The sequence below is a fragment of the Arctopsyche grandis genome, chromosome 10, assembly GCF_051622035.1.
Source record: "Arctopsyche grandis isolate Sample6627 chromosome 10, ASM5162203v2, whole genome shotgun sequence".
Classification (NCBI taxonomy): domain Eukaryota; kingdom Metazoa; phylum Arthropoda; class Insecta; order Trichoptera; family Hydropsychidae; genus Arctopsyche; species Arctopsyche grandis.
Window position 1 is genome coordinate 22,246,811 of NC_135364.1, and position 22,578 is coordinate 22,269,388.

The 22,578-nt window shown below is 35.1% G+C and overlaps 1 protein-coding gene across 1 annotated transcript in view; it reads right to left on the bottom strand.

Moving 5' to 3' along the window:
• Nucleotides 1-21,678, bottom strand: part of Piezo (piezo type mechanosensitive ion channel component) — a 51,010-nt gene extending 29,332 nt beyond the window's left edge. The window contains exons 1-2 of the mRNA XM_077439103.1: nt 21,509-21,678; nt 6,634-6,715 (exon numbers count right to left, since the gene is read on the bottom strand). Coding sequence (XP_077295229.1) covers nt 6,634-6,697 — 64 coding nt within the window. The 5' untranslated portion in view covers nt 6,698-6,715; nt 21,509-21,678. The remainder of the gene's footprint in view (nt 1-6,633; nt 6,716-21,508) is intronic.
• Between the last annotated feature and the right edge of the window lie 900 nt (nt 21,679-22,578).

Below are 22,578 nucleotides of genomic sequence, written 5' to 3' on the forward strand. Positions count from 1 at the left end.
CATATTAGTAATTTCCCTCCCCAAAAGTTCAATTCAATTAGAAATGGGGCAGATATGGCAACTCTAACGACGGATAGATAGTCGACCGGGGGAAAAATAGACACGTAGCGGGTAGAAATATTGTAGATATAATCAGTGGGTGTTTTAATTTGGGAATTGAGCGGTGAACCCAAGAGCGACACGGGTAATTACCAATTAGGGTTAAAGTAAACATCGACGTCATAATGAGCCTTCGGCGTGGACTTCAGGGAACGGTTTGTCCTTTCAGGAGACATGATAACCTGGATCAGTGGCCCGGTTTGGTTTCCACTATACAGTCTTTCTCACCAGCTCGAGGGCGCATTGGGGTAAAAGCACCCCGTCCTCGTCTTTTTAGGTCAAACGCTTAGGTGGTGCACGAAATGCTGACGAAGTTATAAAAAAACGCCAAATATATACATGCATAGTATAATACTAATGTCAGTCATTCGTCAGAATTCGCTCGTAAAAACTAAGTCGACGTAATAAATTTTTTGCAAATTTTATCGCTTCGACAAGTAAATAAATAATCGCGAGCGCTTTCACTGTGAAAGCTTTCAGACGGGTCGATTTCAGTTTCGCCATAACTGCGTGCCAAAATTGTAGATGTTGGAGACGTCGTGACATAATATCGGAAAAATGTTTTCATTTTCACTTGAATTGGAACAATAGGTTAAATTGTTTTTAATTATTCGGCGGGAAAAGTTTCGTTCTAATTACGAGAAAATGATAAACAGCTGCGTTACATAATACGCATTGATTCATTGTTTAGCATTACATTTAATCTACACATTAATATGTACATATGTAGCCGATAAACTTAATCAAGGCAATGCAAATACAGTGGTATTTTTATTTATTATATTTAACATACTTGGGGGAGGCGGCAAAGCCGATAGACCCAAGGGGTTTGACATATATGTACAAAAAAAGAATTAACGAAATAAAAAAATAGAACAGTAAAAGTATTTGTAATAGCAGCGTGGACTAGTGGTTAGTATACATATATGCTTTCTAGCAGAGTGGTCATGGTTTGATTCTCACTAGTAGCTGCTGGCCAGACCTTGGTTTGTGACTCCAGGTCGATCTTTTCCTATCAGAGTTCGCCAATTTATCTGATTTTCATTGAAACGGTTCCAATAAATTGGCAACCTTTACACGTTTCTCACAATTTTCAAGTTTTCAGCATCTCAAATTTCGCTGGTTCGTGTAAAAAATGCTGCAAATTTGTCCATAAATGTCTCGCAAATTTAGAGTTTTTTAGCATCTTAAAATTTGACAATTTATATGTACATACGTATGTATATAAAAAATGCACCGAAAATGTAAGTTTATCAAAAAATTTATCTGCGAGGTGCGAAGAGACACCTCTGTGAGGGACAGTACATATAAGTTAATTATAAATTTTAGAGTTAAGTATAATAATTAAGATGTATTTTTAAATTAGCTTGTAGCTAAAATATATATAAATAAATAAATAAATCTATGGACACATTTTAAAACTCTAAAAATTGTATATCGATGTTTGTAATTAGCCGGGAAGGCGCATTGGGGTTTACTTGCTAGGCCTCCCTGGTGAAATAAAATTTAAGATATTTAAAGTCAAGAACAAATATAGTTTATAAAATCTAAATGAAGACCGTAAAACTGTCTTTGTGTAATTAATGCTTTTAAATAAATTGTAATAATGTAAAAAAGCGTATAATACACACGTACATATTTATATCTAGTAAATAAATAGTTAGGTTATTTACTAGATATACCTACTGGTTATTTTGGTTGTTTAAAACTATTTTTTTTTTGAGGTGGAGCGCATCCGCTACTTTCCTAAACAATTTTTATAAAAACAAGTTCACTTTAGAAGAACATGAAAGTACATCTAATATATAATTTCGAAAGAGACTTTGTAAGGTTTAATGTATGTAAGATTTGGAGCATTGAAAACAAATCAAATTTTCTATGAAGATGATATCGATATCGTTGAATATTATTTTTTTTTCGATTCAAATAAATTTAATAAAAAAACAAATGAATATTTACTATTATATTCGCCATGTTTAAGCTGTTTATATTACAAATACTGAGCGAAGTCGGGTAAAACCACTAGTATAATATAAGAAACTAAGATAAACCTTATAAAAAGGCAAATATACAAATGAACCTGTTACGCTACGCATTGAAAATTCAACGAATGTGTAAAATCGTTTACAATGGAATCCCTACTGGTTTTTCGTCATGTAGTATGTTTGTTCTACTATAATACCGGGTTGACACGATATGAGTGCACTCAGACTGAGTCTGCTAATTTGGTTACTCAGACACTACCACATTGTGAGTAATGTCCGAGTGACTCTCGGTCTGGGCTTACTCGTATCGTGTCAACTCGGTATAAGTAACAAGTATTTACTATTTCTAAGTCCCAACTAAATAGTATTTGTATAAGTAACAAATACTATTACTAAGTCCCATTTCCTATTTGATATCTTAGATGTTTCATTTCTTTGATTATTATTATACAACTTTTATTCTTCTATCGTACTCTCATTTCTGTGGGTCGCGATTTCCTATCCATCCCCAGTTTCTCTATCCATCATCCATCATCATTATTTACAGCCATTCACCATTCATTGCTAGATGAAAGCCTTTTCAACACGCTGTGTTGAGCAACTCTCATCCACCTCATCCCACGTATTTTCCTAATTTTATCCAAACATCTTCCATTTGGCCTACCTTGCACCCCAGTACATAATCTCGAGTACCATTCAAGCACTTCTTTCGTCCATTATTTTAGCTATGTGACCAGCCTATTGCCATTTCAATCACTTTACTCTCCACTATATCAACTACCTTTGTCATATTTACTTCTCAACCGCTTATTTCACTTTCTATCTCCTTCCACCTTAATCATTGAATTTCTATTATCTCCTTAGCCATTGCATTGGTTGAATGTTATTTTTGATTTCATCTATCGTTCTTGCAAATTTAACTAATATTGCTTATTTATTTCAAATAAGGCCATAGTGACGATCTAGGTTATCTCAATGTGTCACTTTGGCTATATGGTACACAAATAGTACCTACATAACACAAGTAAAATGTCAAGTTACATGAAAACAAACAATAAATCACGAGTGAAACATTTGAAAATTAATCTGTTAGTGAATTAAAAAAGGAATGTGAGAAGTCATAAAAGCTTGTCATATTAAGTTTATATGAAATGAGATTAAACGAGAGTAACAAAATTAGCTTTTACCACTCTTTAATTGATTTGCAAGAGGGTAGTAGAAAGAGGCGTATGGAAATATGGATCTGACACAAGATTCCGATGTAAATTTTAACGAGCTCGTTAATGGTTAAACTCCTCCAGCTTCATGTCGGAGACATTAGCTTATTTGAACGTTGGCTAGTCTCCGTATGTCGGTAAGATATCAAAGCGACCTATGTAAATAGTGGAAGTGGTTCAAAATCAGACCACAATTTTTTGATCGGCAGGAACATCACTGAACTAACAGAGTGAAGCTGATAAAAAGCCTGTAATAAAAATAGTTACGAAGGGAAACATTTCAAAATTTAAGTTACGATTTATCAGTGCAACCAATCTAAAGAACGTCAAAAAAACACTTCGGACAAGAGGACTAGATATTTAGTAGGGGGATGGGCAAGATGTCGGTAGGCGGAAAAATTGAAAAATTGTATGCGATTTTAGGGAGTGGATTCGTCGACAAAGCGTGACATTATTTGGGGTGCGGCCACACGCAAGGGCTGCGGTTCCCGCCCGATACCACCCCCTTCGACCCTAATTAAAAAAAAACCACCACCACCATCATCACCGACGGCTAATTTGATGAGTGGATTAACAATCTTAACCACGGCCGCAAATTCGGTTAAATTTTCCCAAAGGCAGTCGGTCACCGGGTCGATAAATTACAATACAGAACCTACATCTAATCCAGCACCAAACAAATAAGAAAATCGGTTTTACGGTAAGTAAATTTTAAATGGTTTGGTTTCCATTGTAGAGTACATACATCCTATCCCGGGAGTGTCATCAGACATGCATGTCATCATTTAACTTTTTGCGCGAACTGACAGCATTTTTATCAGTAGATTCTCGTCTATGACACGCCTCTAATTTCAAATGCACAAATGCACCATAACTTTTATCCAGTCACGATATAATACAATTTTTATATAAAAAATATATTTTTTTTTATTAAAGAATGTCTTTACTTTCGTGAAAACATTCAATATATCAAAAAATCAACGAACGGGTCTAGCTCTGTTTATATTAAAATTCATATAGATATGTATAATGAATAAAGTTAGTTCAAAATTAGTAGATTTTACTGATTGCAGGTGTCTTTTAGTATTGGAAAGATTTGTCTAGTTTAAAATTTTCGTATTTCTATTTCCTCGTTTACTCGATGGTGAGGGTCGTGGTCATTGATGTTGTCTGGAATTTGATGGACGATCTGCATCCATTCATCTCGGTTCTGTTCCAATTTGAAGGCAGAGTTAAGGGACGATCCCGAAAGTTCTTTGATTTGGTCTGACCATCTTATGGGAGACCAAATCAAAGAACTTCCTCCGTTATGGTGACTACCAGCGTCTTTAAACTCTCCACATTCTTCCTGGCAATATTGCAACTTGTGGCATTTAGTAGTATGGTAAAACGTTATTCATGCGGATGGATCGTAGTAGTTTGGATAACAGTAAATAACAGGTTTAACAGTGATTAATAGCGCTGATTCCCATATTTGAAGAAACGTAGAAGAAACTTGTCGAAATAATAAGATTGTACGAATTAAAAATGACATTAAGACACGCCCACTCTAGGTAGACACAGGTGAAGTCTACCTAGATGTGCCGTACCGTACTTTTGAGTGTGTTCTTCTACCGGGTTCGCTGCAAAACCTGTCAATACAAGGGTAAAATATCACCGAAAACACTCCAGGGAGTGAGTTTTGGGATGGATCGCGACGGTTCAGATTAGACATGCTCATTTTTTGATTATTTTTGCATGTACATAAATAGAGAGATTATGAGAGCCTATAATGCAAATATTATAAGATATAGTGTGAAAAAGATAAATTTATAGGCGTTTAAACAATTAAAATTTGACAAAACGAGTTGGTGGCGGAAAGTCAAACAAATGTATAAGGCTATCTGTCATCGTCTCCAAAATTTTTGGATTCTTAAACGTGTTTATTAATTACGATTATATTTCACCATCGAACTAGCGGAAGCAATTGTAATCTCTATCTGCGACCAAACCTCGCAAAATGGCAAAGTTTCAAAGCGATCGATTGGCGAAGTGAATCTAGTAAAAACCTTGTAAAATAATAATACCACTGTGTATCCCTAACCTATCGATGTCCTCATCATTTTACGCATCCAGTGCATAAATTCCTTCTACTACATATAATATGTGTATCTGAAAAGTTTTAGTGTCTTTTTTAGTGTTTTGTGTCTCCGTGCGCGCCTTGTGTCTTTTCATCAATCATTCTCCAACATACATGGTTTTTATTTGGTATTATCAGAGTACTTTTGTCGCGTCGTGTCGCTTCACTAGACACGCCGCTTGATACTAGCGATAGTTTTCGACAAATTTGACGTAATGAAAATTGGTAAATTTTTGCAATTAAGAGCGTTCGCGTGGTGAACGTCAATTCGTACCATCGTACTCAGCATGATTTACGCAACAATGACCTATTATACATCCACGTGGAATTTATGGTTCAAAATAAGGTATGTAGGCGGGCTGAGAGGGACTTCGTTAATTTGCGAAAATTTGAAAACTCCCCCAGAGATAATTCCGACACGCAAATCCACAGAGTTCCAACGAAAATTACACAGTGTCAAATTTTCACATAAACATATCGAAAATGATTGATTCGAATATAATAGAAATTTATGTATTTATATAGGACACATATCGAAACCGTTCGTATATGTAGTTTACTACAGATATGTAATTATCGCTCATCTGTTACATGTGCTAAAGTGTTAGTATGTGTTATTACTTATTAGCGTGATTGTATTTTCTATGGTTATACATATATAATTTTCAGATGAGTGTGTCAATAGTAATAATGTATACATATCCTATTCCAAGAGCTATCCGACTTCTTAATGAAATCGTCGCTGCCGAGACTGAATGTGATATTTTCCACCTTAGTGAGCGTAAATTGTCGGAAATTACTCTAACCCATTTATCTGGTAGTCTGCGCTCATCATTGTTTTCATGATTGATTGTGATTTATGAGTGAAATTTTGATTAACTCTCTTCCATTTGGGCCTTACAGGGATGTTTTGTATTTGTAGTTGCTTCTTACATATTTATTGAAACTGGCTGTAGGTGCAAGGCATTCCTTATGCTATATTTTATTTGATATTTTTACTTTATCTGTTATTATTAAATGCTATTTTTTATGTTTATGTATGTATGTATTTATGTTTATGTTAAATTGTTATTTTGTTTTTGTGTTATATTTTTTGACCATTGTGGCGCTTTAGGAATTCCTGTTATGCCACAATGGTCTGTTTAGAATAAATAAATAAATAAATATACATATATAGTTTTATAGTGTGTATTTTTTGTTCATATTCACTTACTTGAAATTATGCATGCTGGAAGAACGATTCTCAGTAGGAAGAAACAGATGAAATAATTAGCCATGATGAATTAGCAGATTTTCTGAGAAAAAAACGAAACAAAGTTGAAAATTAAATACAATATTTCGATAATAGAAGGTGTGTTGTGTTTAATCTAACAGCTGTCATATATGTATGTATGTATGTATATGTAATAATATTTTGTAACGCAACAGCGGTTTTGAACCTTTTTAGCGCTCATATGTATGTTACATATGACCGAATAGGGTTACTCACTTATGTTCAGTCAAATAATATAGATATGCCTATCCTAAGTGGCACTTGAGGTACAATGGTTGTTGATACGATGATTCATTTTGTAAATGTACATAATGATGATAAGCATGCGACAGAGTTTCGGTTTATTCTGCAGTGGACAAACTCTAGATCTACATATGTAGATTCGTAGTGGCCAGTGTGCTTTGTTATGAATCTTTAGCATAGATTTCTTTAGCATAGATGAATCTTTAGCATAGATTTAGATTTCTGTTGGTCAAAACATCTTATTTTACTAAAACGAATCGTTTATTTTTCTTCTTACAGCTACATAAGGTATAGTTACGATCTTGGTTTATCCCATAGACATATGATATATACCGGGCCGAAATGGTAAGCGATGTAAACCAAGCCTGGAAATTTTCGTCTGCTCAGCGGTAACGAATTCGTCGACAAAATTCACCACAAACAGTCAGCTACAGTCTTTTTCAAATTTTAATGCGGTTTGTGTGCGTTTGTTCAAATAAAAGTTTGGAAAATACTGTTATTTCATGTAAGGATAAAGGTCTATTTATAGTAGCAGAATAGACTATTGGTTAGCATATAATGCTTTGAACAGAATGGTCACGGGTTCAAATCCCACTGGTTTCTGCAGGCCAGACCTTGGATTTGTAACTCCAGGTCGATCGTTTCCTATCAAAGTTTCCCAATTTATCTGAATTTCATTGAAACGGTTCCAACAAATTGGTAACCTTATCCATTTTCTCGCACAATCAGTTTTCAGCAATCTCGAATTTCGCTGAATTGTATAAAATGCTGGAAATGTACCAATTTGACCATAGATGTCCCCGTGGATATTAATTTATATGTATTTACGTACTTTGTATAATAGTAATAATATTTGTATCAAATGTTAAATGTTTCTGGCCAGGAAGGCGCATTGGGGCTACCTGTTAGGCCTTCCTGGCATACAGTAAAAGATAAAATAAAATAAAATTAGCACAGCACGCACCGACAACTGCACGTAAACAGCAAGTATTATTGCAAGTACTTGTTGGTTACGTGCAGTTGCCGGTACGTGCTGTGTTACTATGAATAGATCTTAAAATGTACAATTTTTCCTAGAACTTCTTTTGTTCACCTTTCGTCCATTCTTCTAGCCACGTGGCACGCCCATTGCCATTACAATCTCTTCACTCGATCCACTATATCCCACTACCCTTATCATATTCAGACTTAGGCAGCCAGGATGCTTTAACTCACAAAAAATGGTTCATTATTGTCAATTACTATTGTCCTACAAAGCAAGAGAGCAAAAAATGGTTGACAATGGTAAACAATTTTTGTGGATTCAAGCATTCTGGCCGCCCAAGTCTGGTCATAATTCTCACACACGTATTCCGTTTCCTGTCTCTCTTTGTTATGCCAAGCATACAACGTTCCATACTTCTTTGAGTGCATTGGACTTTGTGTATAAACTCGGCATTTAATGTCCAAGTTTCACATACATTATCACTGTTAAAATACAGTTATCGAAGATCTTTTTCTGCAGGCAAAGTGGCATTTTTGATTTAAAAACCGCTTTCATTCATTCAAATGCACTCCATCCTAATTTTAGATTCAGAATACATGTATATGTATATGTACATAACTGTAATTTTGTCTATAAGCAATTTTAGTGTATACATTTCTCAAGAAGTACATACTCGTTTGCTTCGGAATGACTATCAAGAGCCAACGTCCTCGCGAAAAACAACACCTCCAAATTCCTAAATTGGTATCCAGTCCTCTACAAATAAATTAACAACCGAAACAAGAACACGAATGCGATAAAGGTACGCGATAACAAAGCAGATGTACGAGTGGTTGACTTTCATTCATGAAAGAGCAATCTTACTTAAGGAGTCAATAGAACAGTGTTACGAAACACACAAGCAAGTAGGTGGTAGGAGGAAGCAGAGTTCAAGGGTATGCTGCGCGTCGAAAGGAAGGCAATCACCTCTTCTCATCGTGGATAATAAAAAAAAGAAGCACCAATCGATCCAGAGCAAAAATTTGAAGCACACATATGTATGTACACAAACACAGGTGACTGAACCCCTCAGATTGCAATCAGAGCTTGAGCAAATTGTTTTTTTTTGTCCTTCATTACAGTGGTTACCTGTATAATATGTGTGTGCACTATGGCCAGATTTACGGTCGTGCCGACACATTCGCACAAGTCTGGTTTGTGCACACTGTGTAAACATTTTAGCGATAATGTGTTTTAGACACAAAGATTTTAATTTTTTTTTACTCCTTTTTTTAATTTGCAGCTAGTTTACGGAAGACAAATATACGCGTTGTGTATCAACACACATGTACACGTGTAAGAAGCCAACGACTGATGATAAAAAACAGCCTTGGTTCTACGATCTTCTATCAATATTTAGGGCAGTGATCTCCGAGCTGTCATTGAAAGTAAGCCAGTACAAGAAGTAGCTAATAGTTGTGTTTATCTAGACTAATCTGTGGTAACGGAAGGAATAATGTTTATGATAGTGTGAAAAAACTTATTGTTATTATTGTTCTACAATGTAATCCACCGTGGGGGCGGCGAGCAGGCGCATGTGATAGCTAGCTGTCATCGCGTCAATCTGACGGCCGATTGTGATGATTTCGTTCATTATTCAATTTTTCTAGCTTTATTACGGAGACATTTGCTTACTTTAATTAGAGGTAACATCCGCATGTCGGTAAAATATCAAACGAAGTGGAAGTGGTTCAAAATCAGCTCAAAAATATTGCACCACGTACACACGGGCAGTGAAACTAATACAATAGCTTGTAAATGATTGAAATAAAAATATAAATGAGAGATAATGAGAACCTATGATGCAAATGATGAATTGAAGAATTGGAATTGAATGATGAATCGAAATGGTTGGATATTATAAATAGTCTTAAATTGAGCACTTTAAAATTTGTATATAAGCTAGATAAGAATCTATTACCCAAATATTTTAATAATCACATAGTTAGGAATAGAGATATAAACTAGAAATAGGAATAAATTAATTATAGGTAGAGTTAAGAAAGCAAAAACTGCAGGAGGTGTTTTCCACAGAGGTGTTCAAATATACATACAATGACCTTCCTGAGAGCATTAGAGGTGCTAGCAACATTGGTGCTTTCTTGAAGGGTGCTAATGCATACCTCTGTGGAAGATGACGTAATCATATACGTAAGTTTAATAAAATGCTATGTTGAATTATATTATATTATTTTAGGTTATATTATAGTTGTTAATTTAAGTTTGAAATTGTTAATTGTGAAATTGTGAAATAATTAATTAGCAATTTGCTATTTAATAAATAAATAAATAAAATAAAATAAAAATCTTATAAGATATATTATAAAAAAGAAAAAGTTATAGGCGTTTAAACAATTAAAATCTGACAAGAAGTGGGTGGTGGAAAGCCAAACATATAAGCTATTAAACATCACTGTCTTCAAAAATTTCGCAAATTTAGTGTTTATTACGATTATTTTTCATCATCAAAATATAAAAAAAATCGATTAAAATTTCCATCGTTGACCAAACCGCGCAAAATAGCAAAGTTTCAAAACGATCGGAAGACTGTAGGAAATTTAGCTCAATCGTTTGCGAACTAAAACATAGAAAAACCTTTGAAGAAATTTGTTTGAGGTATAATTTGGAAGAGGTTGGGAGCAATATATTTGAATTTCAATAAAAGCAATTCCAGTAAAAGTATCAAAAGGACCTGATCAATAATTGGAACATTGTTTTCATGGATTAATTTCATTGAAAAAGTCATAAAATAATCTTGATATGTTAAGGTAGAAATTTAGAAGCATGCAAATGCGTATGGAGTGTAGTATGCTTGGTATGACTCATACTGTAGGAGTATAAAAAGTGATATATGCATATGGCATGGATGACGAAGTAAGCAAATATAGTAGTGAATAAAAGGTTAAATTATACAATGAGATAAGAATGGAAGCGATTGGAGAGGTCTTCTTCCACCGATGTGATGCATGGCTGACTCTCATTATTTTATTTCTATTTATAGATATACTATCATACTATATACATATAATAATTGTATGAAAATATAGCATTGTGAATACCTGAGCAATAAAAAAAAAACACTCAAAACCAAGGTTATACCTAATGATGGTTATACCAATTTTATAAACACGTGTAGCGTGCTTGATTTTTTCAAAAACTTCAAGTGGTTTCATTTATATTGTGGCTACGGTTAAATGTGTTATTCAATTTTACATGGTTCATCAAAACTTGACAGAATTTTAACGTACATATGTATACATTGCGATTTTTTTATTTAAACATTTTTTTCGGTTGTATAAAACACAAAATATGCATATAATAGATGTATCGACTACAAAGCAATGTCTGTTTCATGTTTCGCAAATTTCGCTTTGAAATATCTTAAAATAAACATTGACAGTCGGATGTAAGATGAATAAAAAGTTTAAAAAAAAAAACAGATCGAACGTAACAATTGTATGCAGCAAATCTAATTAGTCAACATTAGTCAACGACTAATTGTATCAAATTTGAAAGTTCAATAAGTTCAATCCGGGTACATACATACTATATGCATGTCTATGTATGTATATTAGATTTTGGTAAGATTTCGTGCATAGTGAAGCGACGGGATGCGATAAAGGAATTACCTACATATATAATCCCTAGTCCCAAATCGAATTATACACAATTTTAAAGTTTGTCGCTTAGTTATTAACTTGATATAACTTTGTGTTCTACATTAAGCTAAAAGCGAGGGTTACGTTACGCTGTAGTATTCCATATGATATCACTAAAGTATATTATTAGTATGTATGATTTCAATCTATGTATTTCCCCCCTCTTTTTTGTACACGTGTAGGTAAAAAAAAGATAAAGCAAAAACGTATTATTTAGGTTAATAATGTAAAGAGGTATCCATATGTGCAAAGCAGGTGGTAATTAAACGGCTCAAAAGCATAAAACACAAATTAAAAGCGATAACTGTAACGAAACATGTCATCGAAAAATAATGCACTTCAACAACAAAATAAAAATGTTTGAAAATTACTGTTTCTGTTATCTACACAAATGAAAAACCTTTATCTGTAAAATTCAGCGGAAGTGGTCATTCAGTGGTTCGTATATGAAAAGATGATGAGGATTTTTTAAAAATGAAATGCATTGGCGTTACATCATTTCCGGATTTTTTGCACGTTCGCATAGTAATAAGCTGGGAGTGACGAACGCGATGATACTTACAGACCGCAAAAGTTTAAATTTGATTCAAAATTGTCTGCAGTGCATTTCAGTACATATTCAACATCTCAAATCAGGGAGTGGAATTTGCCGTCAAATTTAATTTACGGGTAAACGGTAAACAATTTCTCTCGTTACCGGTTTACCATTTTTTTACCGGTAAATAGTGTGCATGTTCTTATTTTCCCTAAGAATATTAACCTGGATTAAACCGTAAATAATTAAAAGTAAATCTCAGGTGAATAATGTCATATAAATACGTAAAATCCGTCCGTAATAATTAATAATCATAATTGAAATTGCGATCTGATCGCATTGATTACGACTTGGTTGGGGTGTGTTGCCACTCTTAAGCATGTATCAATGTAGCCATTCTTACAAAAAACATCAGCGGTGCTACAAGAGAATTGTCAACTTATTACTCGCTACAACTTTTTACAACAAGTTACTATTACTATGCTATCACAGTACACAACTTCAAGCCCTGTAACCAAAGACAAACATGATGAGTTTACTGTATTGCATACCTCATATTCATCCCGTTCAAAATTTTAGTCATTTTGGACATTTAATACTGTAAATAAACCAATTTCAGGCTACCTAATCCATTTGCATCGATTTTGAATGCAATATTATTTATTTATTTATTTTTATTTATTTTTTTATTTAATTTACACCAAGAAGGCCTAACAGGTAAACCCAATGCGCCTTCCTGGCCAAAGACAATTATATAAACATATATGTACACCATTCAAATATACACAAATACTTCCACGTATACACAAATACACATTCATACATACATAAATATAAAAATACACATATATACATATACATACATACGCACCTACACATATATATATATATATTCACATATACATACATATACATATATATATATATATATATATATATATATATATATATATATATATATATATATATATATATATATATATACATATACACGGAGTTCGGTCTTTCGTGTCATGCGGGGAAGACGTGCTTCTGCGTTCTTCCCGCTATTACTCGCTTAAACCCAGCTATTGCACGAAATTTAATCTAAAAATTTAACCATCTAATCACTTATTTTACTAATTGCATCCTAGTATAATTTAAGTGTAAAAATAAACAGACGATCGGCCGTTAACAGCGTTTTTAATATCAGTGATTGCGAAAAATTTTGTGTTAATTTTGTGTCAGTTACAAAAGCGTATACGAACGAGATACATCTCCCTACCTGAATACAAAAAAAATAAGGGTCGCCAGTCAAAATTCGGTCCCACAGAAGCAATAAATCTTCCACATAATTGCTTTCAGACAAAAATTTTTAACGAACTTTACTTAATAGAATAATAGCAAACAGAAACGGTGTTTCCCAACTGTCTAATAGTTCTTTTTCATATTTAATTTATATTAAAGTAATTCGTGTAATTTTATATTCTTTACTAAATTTATTATTAAAATATTAAATTGCAAACCGCACTCACATATATAAATCCGTTGTCTCCAAAGAGACGTCTCACGATAAAGATCTGTAAAAAAGTAGTATAACAATTGCTAATCTATTATTATCATAACTAACTACTTTCACTTACAAAGTAACCCTGTTAAATGGCATGTAATAACTCATAAGTGATCCAAGTGATACCTAGGATGACTATCTGTCAAAGCTGACCACAGAGAAGAGTCTATGGCGGTAAGAACTCACTCCTTGAATGGAAATCTCTCTCAAGTACCGCCTTTTTCTCAACACATCTTGGATAAATGCGAGAAAAATAATATCCAAACCTCCAACAAGGTAAGAGTGACGATGGATGATAGCTTAGCTAATAGAAACCTGTATTTAGCCACGTACAATGTAAGAACGTTATCGAGTGAAGGAAGTGTGCTTGCATTAGAGAATGAATTAGAAAATATCAAATGGGATATAATAGGACTTAGTGAAGTAAGACGAAAACAGCAAAACCAAATAATCCTAAAAAGTGGTAACTGTCTCTACTGGAGAGGGCTACCAAATGGTAGAATAGGAGGAGTAGGGTTTCTTATCAATAAGAGAATAGAAAGAAATATTATAGAAATAAGCGACATATCGGAACGTATATGCTATATAGTATTAAGAATCTCGAGCAGGTACACTTGTCAAATCTTCCAAGTGTACGCCCCCACATCTAGCCACCCAGACGAGGAAATAGAAGACTTCTACGAAAAAATACAGGACGCATACGATAATAGCCGTCACCACTTTAAAATAATCATGGGCGACTTTAACGCAAAAATAGGACAAAAGGCAAATACTGAAAGAGCAGTAGGCAATTTTGGTACCGGCCAAAGAAACGACAGAGGCGATCGCCTCATAGAATTCGCAGAACACAACAGGCTCTTTATCACTAATTCATTTTTCAGGAAAAACACCAACAATAAGTGGACTTGGGAGAGTCCTAAAGGAGACAGAAACGAGATCGATTTCATCCTAACAAATGCCCTGCACTCCGTTAAAGACGTTAGTGTTTTAAGTAAAGTAGATATAGGTAGCGATCACAGATTAGTCCGTGCCAAGATGGCCATTAATATAAATTGCGAACGTAGGAAATTAATAAAAGGATGCAGTAACTCTCCAGATTTCGCTCAACTAAGGTCTAGGAAAAAGGAATTCGAACTCGAACTTGGAAATCGATACGGGAAATTAAACCCAGAAGCAGACATCGAGGAATTGAACACTGTAATTAGTTCGGTTCTAACCTCAACAGGTAAGAAATTAGGTGGATTCAGGAAACAGATTAAATTAAGCAAAATTTCAGCGGAAACAAAAAACCTAATTAAGCATAAAAGGAATTTAGATAGGGATAATAATAAGCAAGAATACAATCTAGTAAATAAGGAAATTAAAAAGAGAATAGTCAGGGATGTCAGGGATTTTAACAGCAAGCTAATAGAAAATACCATTAAGAATAACCGTAGCCTGAAAAAGTGCAAACAGGATCTTTTCTTAGGCAAAAACCAAATGATCGCAATCAGATCAGAGAGCGGAGTAATAATTAGGAATAGAGAAGAAATCATAGACAGAGTTTACACGTTCTATGCAAAACTATACGAGAACGACAACGGCCAATTCCCCGCTCTGGAATCGACACACGGCCAAAGGGTTCCTGCAGTATTGCCTAGCGAAGTAGAGGCCGCGCTAAAAACTGCAAAGAACGGTAAATCCCCAGGGGAAGATAATATTCCCATTGACTTACTAAAATGTGGCGGCCCCCCCCTAATTAATATCTTAGCTAGGCTTTTCAGCAAATGCATCCAGAACCAAGCTATACCAGAAGGATGGAATAACGCAACTATCATTTTAATACACAAAAAAGGCGACAAAAGCGATATCAAGAACTACCGACCCATTAGTCTACTTTCAGCGGTCTACAAGCTCTTCACGAAGGTTATTACAGAAAGGCTGAAGAATATCCTCGACGAGAACCAACCTGTAGAGCAGGCAGGGTTTAGGGCAAATTTCAGCACAATGGACCACCTCCAAGTAGTTGGCGAACTAATCGAGCGCGCCAACGAATATCAACGGCCATTGTGCCTAGGTTTCGTCGATTATGAGAAAGCCTTCGATACAGTTAGTCATAATGCAGTACTTAACGCTCTAAAAACACAGGGAGTGCCGGAAACCTATGTGGGACTGTTAGCTGCAATATATAAGAATGCCACAGCTTCGGTTAAAATTTTTTCAGGTACAGATAGATTTAGCATAGGAAAAGGAGTAAGACAAGGAGATACAATCTCGCCCAAGTTATTCAATGCGGTGCTTGAGGGAGTTTTCAGGAAATTGGATTGGGATACAGCCGGAGTAAGCATCAATGGTCGCTTTTTGAGTCACCTTCGGTTCGCAGACGATATAGTTTTAGTAGCTCGTGATTCAGCTGACCTACTTATCAGACTAACACAGCTGGACAGGGAAAGTAGAAAAGTAGGATTAAAAATTAACGTAGATAAGACTAAACTAATGTTCAATAGTTATTGCATGCCTGATAGCATCCCCTTAGATGATAAACCAGTAGAAGTAGTAAATAATTATTTATATTTAGGTCAAATAATTGACATGTCTGGTAGTAAAAATGAAGAGATAAAGAGACGTATGAAATTAGGGTGGAGTGCATTTGGACGGATGAATGCTGTTTTTAAATCAAAAATGCCACTCTGCCTGAAGAAAAGGATCTTTGATCAATGCGTTTTGCCAGTGATGACGTATGGATGTGAAACTTGGACACTGAACGCCAAGATGCAAAATAAAATCCAATGCACTCAAAGAAGTATGGAACGCTGTATGCTTGGCATAACGAGGAAAGACAGGAAGCGGAACACGTGGGTGAGAAATATGACAAGGGTAGTGGACATAGTGGATAGAGTGAAGAGATTGAAATGGCAATGGGCGGGTCACGTAGCTAGGAGGATGGACGAAAGGTGGACAAAAGAAGTGCTTGAATGGTACCCGAGAGAAGGCAAAAGAGTAAAAGGAAGACCGCAAGGAAGATGGGTGAACGAAATTAGGAAAATGTGCGGAATGAGATGGATGAGTGTTGCGCAAAACAGAGACGAGTGGAAGCGTGTTGGAGAGGCCTTCATCCAGCAGTGGATGGCGAATGGCTGTAAATGATGATGATGATGATGATACATATACACAGTGGCGGACTGGCCATACAAGCGTACATGCCCGATGGCATGTGGGCCCCACTATCTGTTAGAAAATATGGGCCCTCAGTAAAATTAAATAACTTTTTAACTATTTCACGTGTGTAAAACTTTATAGGATATTGCACTTTGGGACCTAGAGTTTGGGTATTTCAACAAAACAAATTTCTTACGATATACACAAACAACTAATACCTGCTTTAACAGCCCAAGGATCGGTTAACTTTTTTTATTAGGCTCGAAATGTAAGTTTCAACATTTGCGTGGGCCCTTTTACCGGGCCCATTTCCAATCTCAAGGTTATTTAATATTTCCAACCTATGTAACAACTACCTAATGAAATAAAAATGGGAATAAACAAATTTCCGTGAATAATATAAACTGAATTGCTTAAAACAATTTTGATAGGACGATTCATCATCAACCAGCGATTTAAATTTACTTCATACATACTTTCAAAATAACATTTGATTATACTTCGACGATATAGTAAGATTTAAATACACAATTTTAAACAGTTTCCGAATATAAAATCTATTCCTAATCTAGACACATCCATGTATATAGAAACATAGGATAGGGGCCCCTCCCCAAAATCTCGATTTTCGATTAACATTAATTGAAAATATTATGCATTTTTTGTTTTCAGGGACGTAATTTGGGGGGGGCACTCGCCCCCCTAAATTAAGGAATAGGTGAATTTAGAAAATATTATGAATTTAATGATTAATGAGATACTATGGATCTATGAATGCTGCGTTTATTTCTTATATTATGTTACTTTTGTGTAACTAATAAAATAATCGCTGCTATGTGCTTTGAAAAAAAAAGATTTTATTATTTTGAAGCAAATATATTTTGGTTTTTAAGTGGTATGCCTTGGGTAACATTCTTAGAAACTGTTCATCCCATTGAGCGAATCGTTAGAAAGGTCGCCTTTACTTTATTTTGTCTCAAATGTGTATCGTTTATTTTTCCGAAAGTTTGTATATTTTTTTTATATACTGATACATTTTGATGGTCGACTTTTGTTAACTATTTTGCGACCATGTGAAGATTTTTGGAAAAAAATTTTCGCCTGCGGCGCTTTTTTGGCTTTTTACATAAGATATTTTTATATATATTTTTTCAAAAATAAGCTTATTTTTTCATATTGTATATTTTCCATTTTTATTCCGATATAAAAAAGATTTTTTGAAAAAAAATTCAATTTGACCAATCTTTGCCTGCCCCCCCCCCCCCAAGAAAAAGCTGAAATGACGTCCCTGATTGTTTTCTACCGAAAGTAAAAGCCGCTTTTATGCCGCATTCTTTTATGATGCATTCTATTTACCTAGGACAAGGATTAAAACGAAATATACAATGTAATTTATGGATCTATATTGCTTTTGCCATTTTTCTTGTACCTAAATTTGTTTATTCCCATTTTTGAAAATTTTATTTATTTTTTGCCCTTGATTTTTAGCGTGATGGAAAGAAGAAAATTTTGTTATATGTGGGGGGGGGGGACAATTTTTTTTAACCCTGGGTGGGGCCCCCTTTGACTCCTGGCATGCACTGATTTCAGTCCCAGTCCGCCACTGCATATACACATACACATATTATACAATAATATGCCTGTATATGTACTTTAAATTCGCGATAACATAATTTTCGGTAATGCAATCCCTATCTTCAAGTAGTTTCATGAGTAGTTTTCAGCGTTGGCTGGGTGCTTGTCAAATAACAATAGACCGTTCCATTAGTATACAAAGCGAGAGAGCCAAAAAGCATGGTTGACAATAGTGAACTATTTTTTGTGCAAAAATCATCGCCCTAACGCCGATCTTTGCTCATGAGTAGATACCGGAGCCACTTTGCGCCGTTCTTTGTGCATTTGCTCAAAATAATGGATGTAAATGATGAAAATGATTCAAATATATGTGTATGAATATTGGATATGTTCCCAAATTGTTTCTTTTGTGCGGACCTGGAGGTGTATGTGAGGTAGCGGTGCAAGGCGAGCGGAGGAAATGCGCCGACTACTTTGGCAATGCTTCTAAATCTCAAATTAAATTCCGAATATCATATATTTAAAAATGTTGTTAAAAACTAGCCGACTGCTAGCTTTTATCGCGATACAGAAGACATTTTCGACAGGTTGGAATTCGACGGATGTCAATACGTCATCCACCAAACTAAATCAAACGGAAAATGTGTGCATTGAATAATGATGACAGCACGACACAATTGGATAACAATAACATAAAAATAATCTGCAAATATGATGTTAAAAAAAAAAAAAACTTTCAATATCGAACGTTATCGGAACGCGTTTTGAATAAATAATATGCAACTACATATAATAAGAGCATTGAATTTTTGATGCATGTTGCTCTGGAAAGCATTTAAGATTTTTGACACGTACGAACGATTGAAAAAAATAGTCTGGCTCGAAACGAGTGCAAAATACCGGAAAAATTATTCGGTATAAAAAGGTCAAGAGCCACTGATCTAATAAAGAGCATAAGCTAGACAGGCATGCTCGAAAAATATCCCGCAGTGGATCGATGAAAATACGCATGTTTCAGCGTCTTGCTTCTACGTCTGAAAGGGCTTTCGCTAAATGCTTCGTTTATTATTATGTTTGTATGTATATTTTTTTGACTTTTTTCGTACTGTCTAACATTCTGTTCTTATTCTTGGATTGTTGACTGTCACGACTCATAAGAAGCCAACTAACTCCTTCCTCATACCTCGTCTGCTTTACACTGTTATATTTCGATAGCACAGGTTCAAGAAAGCAGTCTAGGGTTCCATTGTAGCATTCCATTGACGTTAGTCTGCATCTGCATACATTAGCATGTAGTAATATTTAGTATTGAGCAATTACAATACGCATGGTGTTGTTTATTGTTGTTTTTTTTTTACAATGGAATGATTGTACAAGAGTCCGTCACTAATGATGTTCCGTTCGTTTCACGACGAGTCAATTCATCCAAACATCCTGTGGTTTAGCATACAATGCTATAATGAGTATATGACTGATTAAAGTGGTAACGATTAGAATAATCTGTAAATACGCTTCTGAAAAAAAATATTTTTGAAAAGTGAGAGATTGGCTACGAAACGAACTCGTACATAAAGGTTTTGGAAAGCTACAGGACCGCCTGAGTGAATAGGTGGGAAAGTTGTCCAAATACTAGTAAATACAGAATGTTAGTGGGCGGTCTTACGGACTCCCAAAAATGATAAAATTATTGATCTTAATAAGTTTGTATTATGATTAGCAAGTACTGATGGGGACAGTGATTTATCTGATTTGCTAGGAGTTTTGAAGACATTATGTACAATTAAATATTAATAAATATTCAAATCACAATATCGATTAGCATCAATGGATTTTAAAACTGATAAAATCTCGAATTTCATCCAGAATAAAATTGAAAAATAAAATTATTGAGTAATAACATTTTTCATCTCTTTTTTGGAAGAAACAAGACAAGATTCCCTGATATAAGATAGTTAAGTGTAAAAAAGTATCAATTTTCAAGTCGTACATTCAACATATTCATTAGCAAAAGTCGGCGTTGGAAGGATGCTTTTCAAATAACAATAGATCGCTCCATTAGTGTTCAAAGCAAAAGCGCAAAAAGCATAATTTGTCTAAGAAATTGACAATGAACTATTTTTTGTGCGAAAAGCATCCATCGACCGTCTAAGGTCGAAAACACACAGCGATGAACGTGGCACATGGTTTTTTTAGATAGTTTTAACATGCGAAAAATTCGTGGAACGCCCAGCACACACCGTCCCAAAATAACCCCCTTAGAGTGTTTTCGGTTAAATTGTATCCTTGTATTTATCCTTGCTTGACAGTGAATCGATAACGGTGTTTGAAGAAATGTAGGAGACCCCCACAGCGGGGAGCCAAGCAAACGACGTGCCATTCTTCTCTGTGTGATTTCGCCCTAAGACTGCTCATAAACATAACCAAAGATCGGCATTGGGACGATGCTTTTTAGTAGTTGACTATTGTCAACCAAGCTTTGTTAACTAATGGAGAGGTCTATTGATATTTAAAGAGCACCAAGCCAACGCCGAAGTCATAACAAAACATGGATAAAGTAAAAAAATAGTGGACATGATCTAAGAGTCGTAAAAAAATTCTAAACGTAACAGTATTCTGCTTAACAGATCCAACCAACATATTTGGAATCAGCAATTTCATGAATGGCTTTTGCACAACGTGTACATATATCATAAATGCAAACGAATAAAATTCATTATAATTGTTAATAGCAATAATTTATAGTTATAAACACTCACTAAAGTCGTGTGGGTTAGTTCTATAAAGCGGAACCAAATCCAGTTATTTCTAACATACGTACATACACATTTAAACAGCTGATAATGAAAGAGAAGGCAACACATTGAACGTTTACTTTTAGGTGAAGACGACTTTATGCCGTCATCGTCTGAAATAGCTTGTGATTTTTTTATATTGGTAATTAATTAATTTTTTTATATTTGGATTGGCAACACCGATACGGCACTCGATGAAATATCGTATGACATTTGAACCTTCGGGTTGCGAGGGGATAGTGTCGGTGCCGGCGTGCGTTTGTTTATTTTTGTGCAAACGAATAAATTGGCTCTACTCACCGGAAATGGGGGTTCCGGAAGTGCGGGTGAGTCGATCTCCGATTGGTTCGTCGAAGATGGTCACATTCTGCCGGTTGTACACATGTTTCAGCCTTCCGGCGATTGACCGGCGAAATAACCGGAGACAATCTAGAAACGCGTCCGCCGACTTGTGAGTCAGGACGCCAACTGGCGCATAGGTTATGTTATTGCCGCAACAAAACACGGCCATGAGTCGGAAACCTTTTTCTCTTTAGGGTGAAATGGTCGTGTGCGTGATTCAAAGGTGGTGCGTTTGATGTGCAGGTATAAATCAGGATGGATATTAAATGAAATGATATATATACATATATGTGTCAAAATAAATCTTTTTTTAATGCCGCTGCTTTGGTTGTACACCGCAAGAGCTCGTGGAAAATGATTTTGCAGGTATGTATTGCACGGTAATTGGATTATTAGTCACATTGCGGTGGTCACAAAGACAATTTTTTCCATTCAAATCGCGAATACGCAATATTTGGCACTCAAGTTCTCGTTAGTATGATAGTTATCGTTAGTATGATGGACTTTTCGGCTGTCAGATGTTATAGAGATTCCGTTATAGAGATTTTAGTGACTTTGTGACCAGTAATCCCTGAACCGTATTGCACATTTGCATGTACTCATGTATAATTTTTTTCAGGGCTGTGGAGTAGTTTTTCTACAGTCTGACTCTGTGACTCTGATTTTTTTTCAATTCGTTCCTACATGTACATATGTATAAGACTATTTCCAGATGCATGGAACGCTGTATGCTCGGCATAAAGAGAAAAGACGGGAAGCGGAACACGTGGGTGAGAAGTATGACAAGGGTAGTGGACATTGTGGATAGAGTAAATATATTGAAATGGCAATGGGTGGACTACGTGGCTAAAAGAATAGATGAACGGTGAATAAAATAAGTGCTTGAATAAAGTCCGAGAGAATGCAAAAGGATAAAAGAATGATGGCAAGGAAGTGGGTTGACGAAATTAGGAATGTGTGGGGTGAGATGGATGATAGTTGCGCAAAACAGAGACGATGGAAGCATGTTGGAGAGGCCTTTATCCATT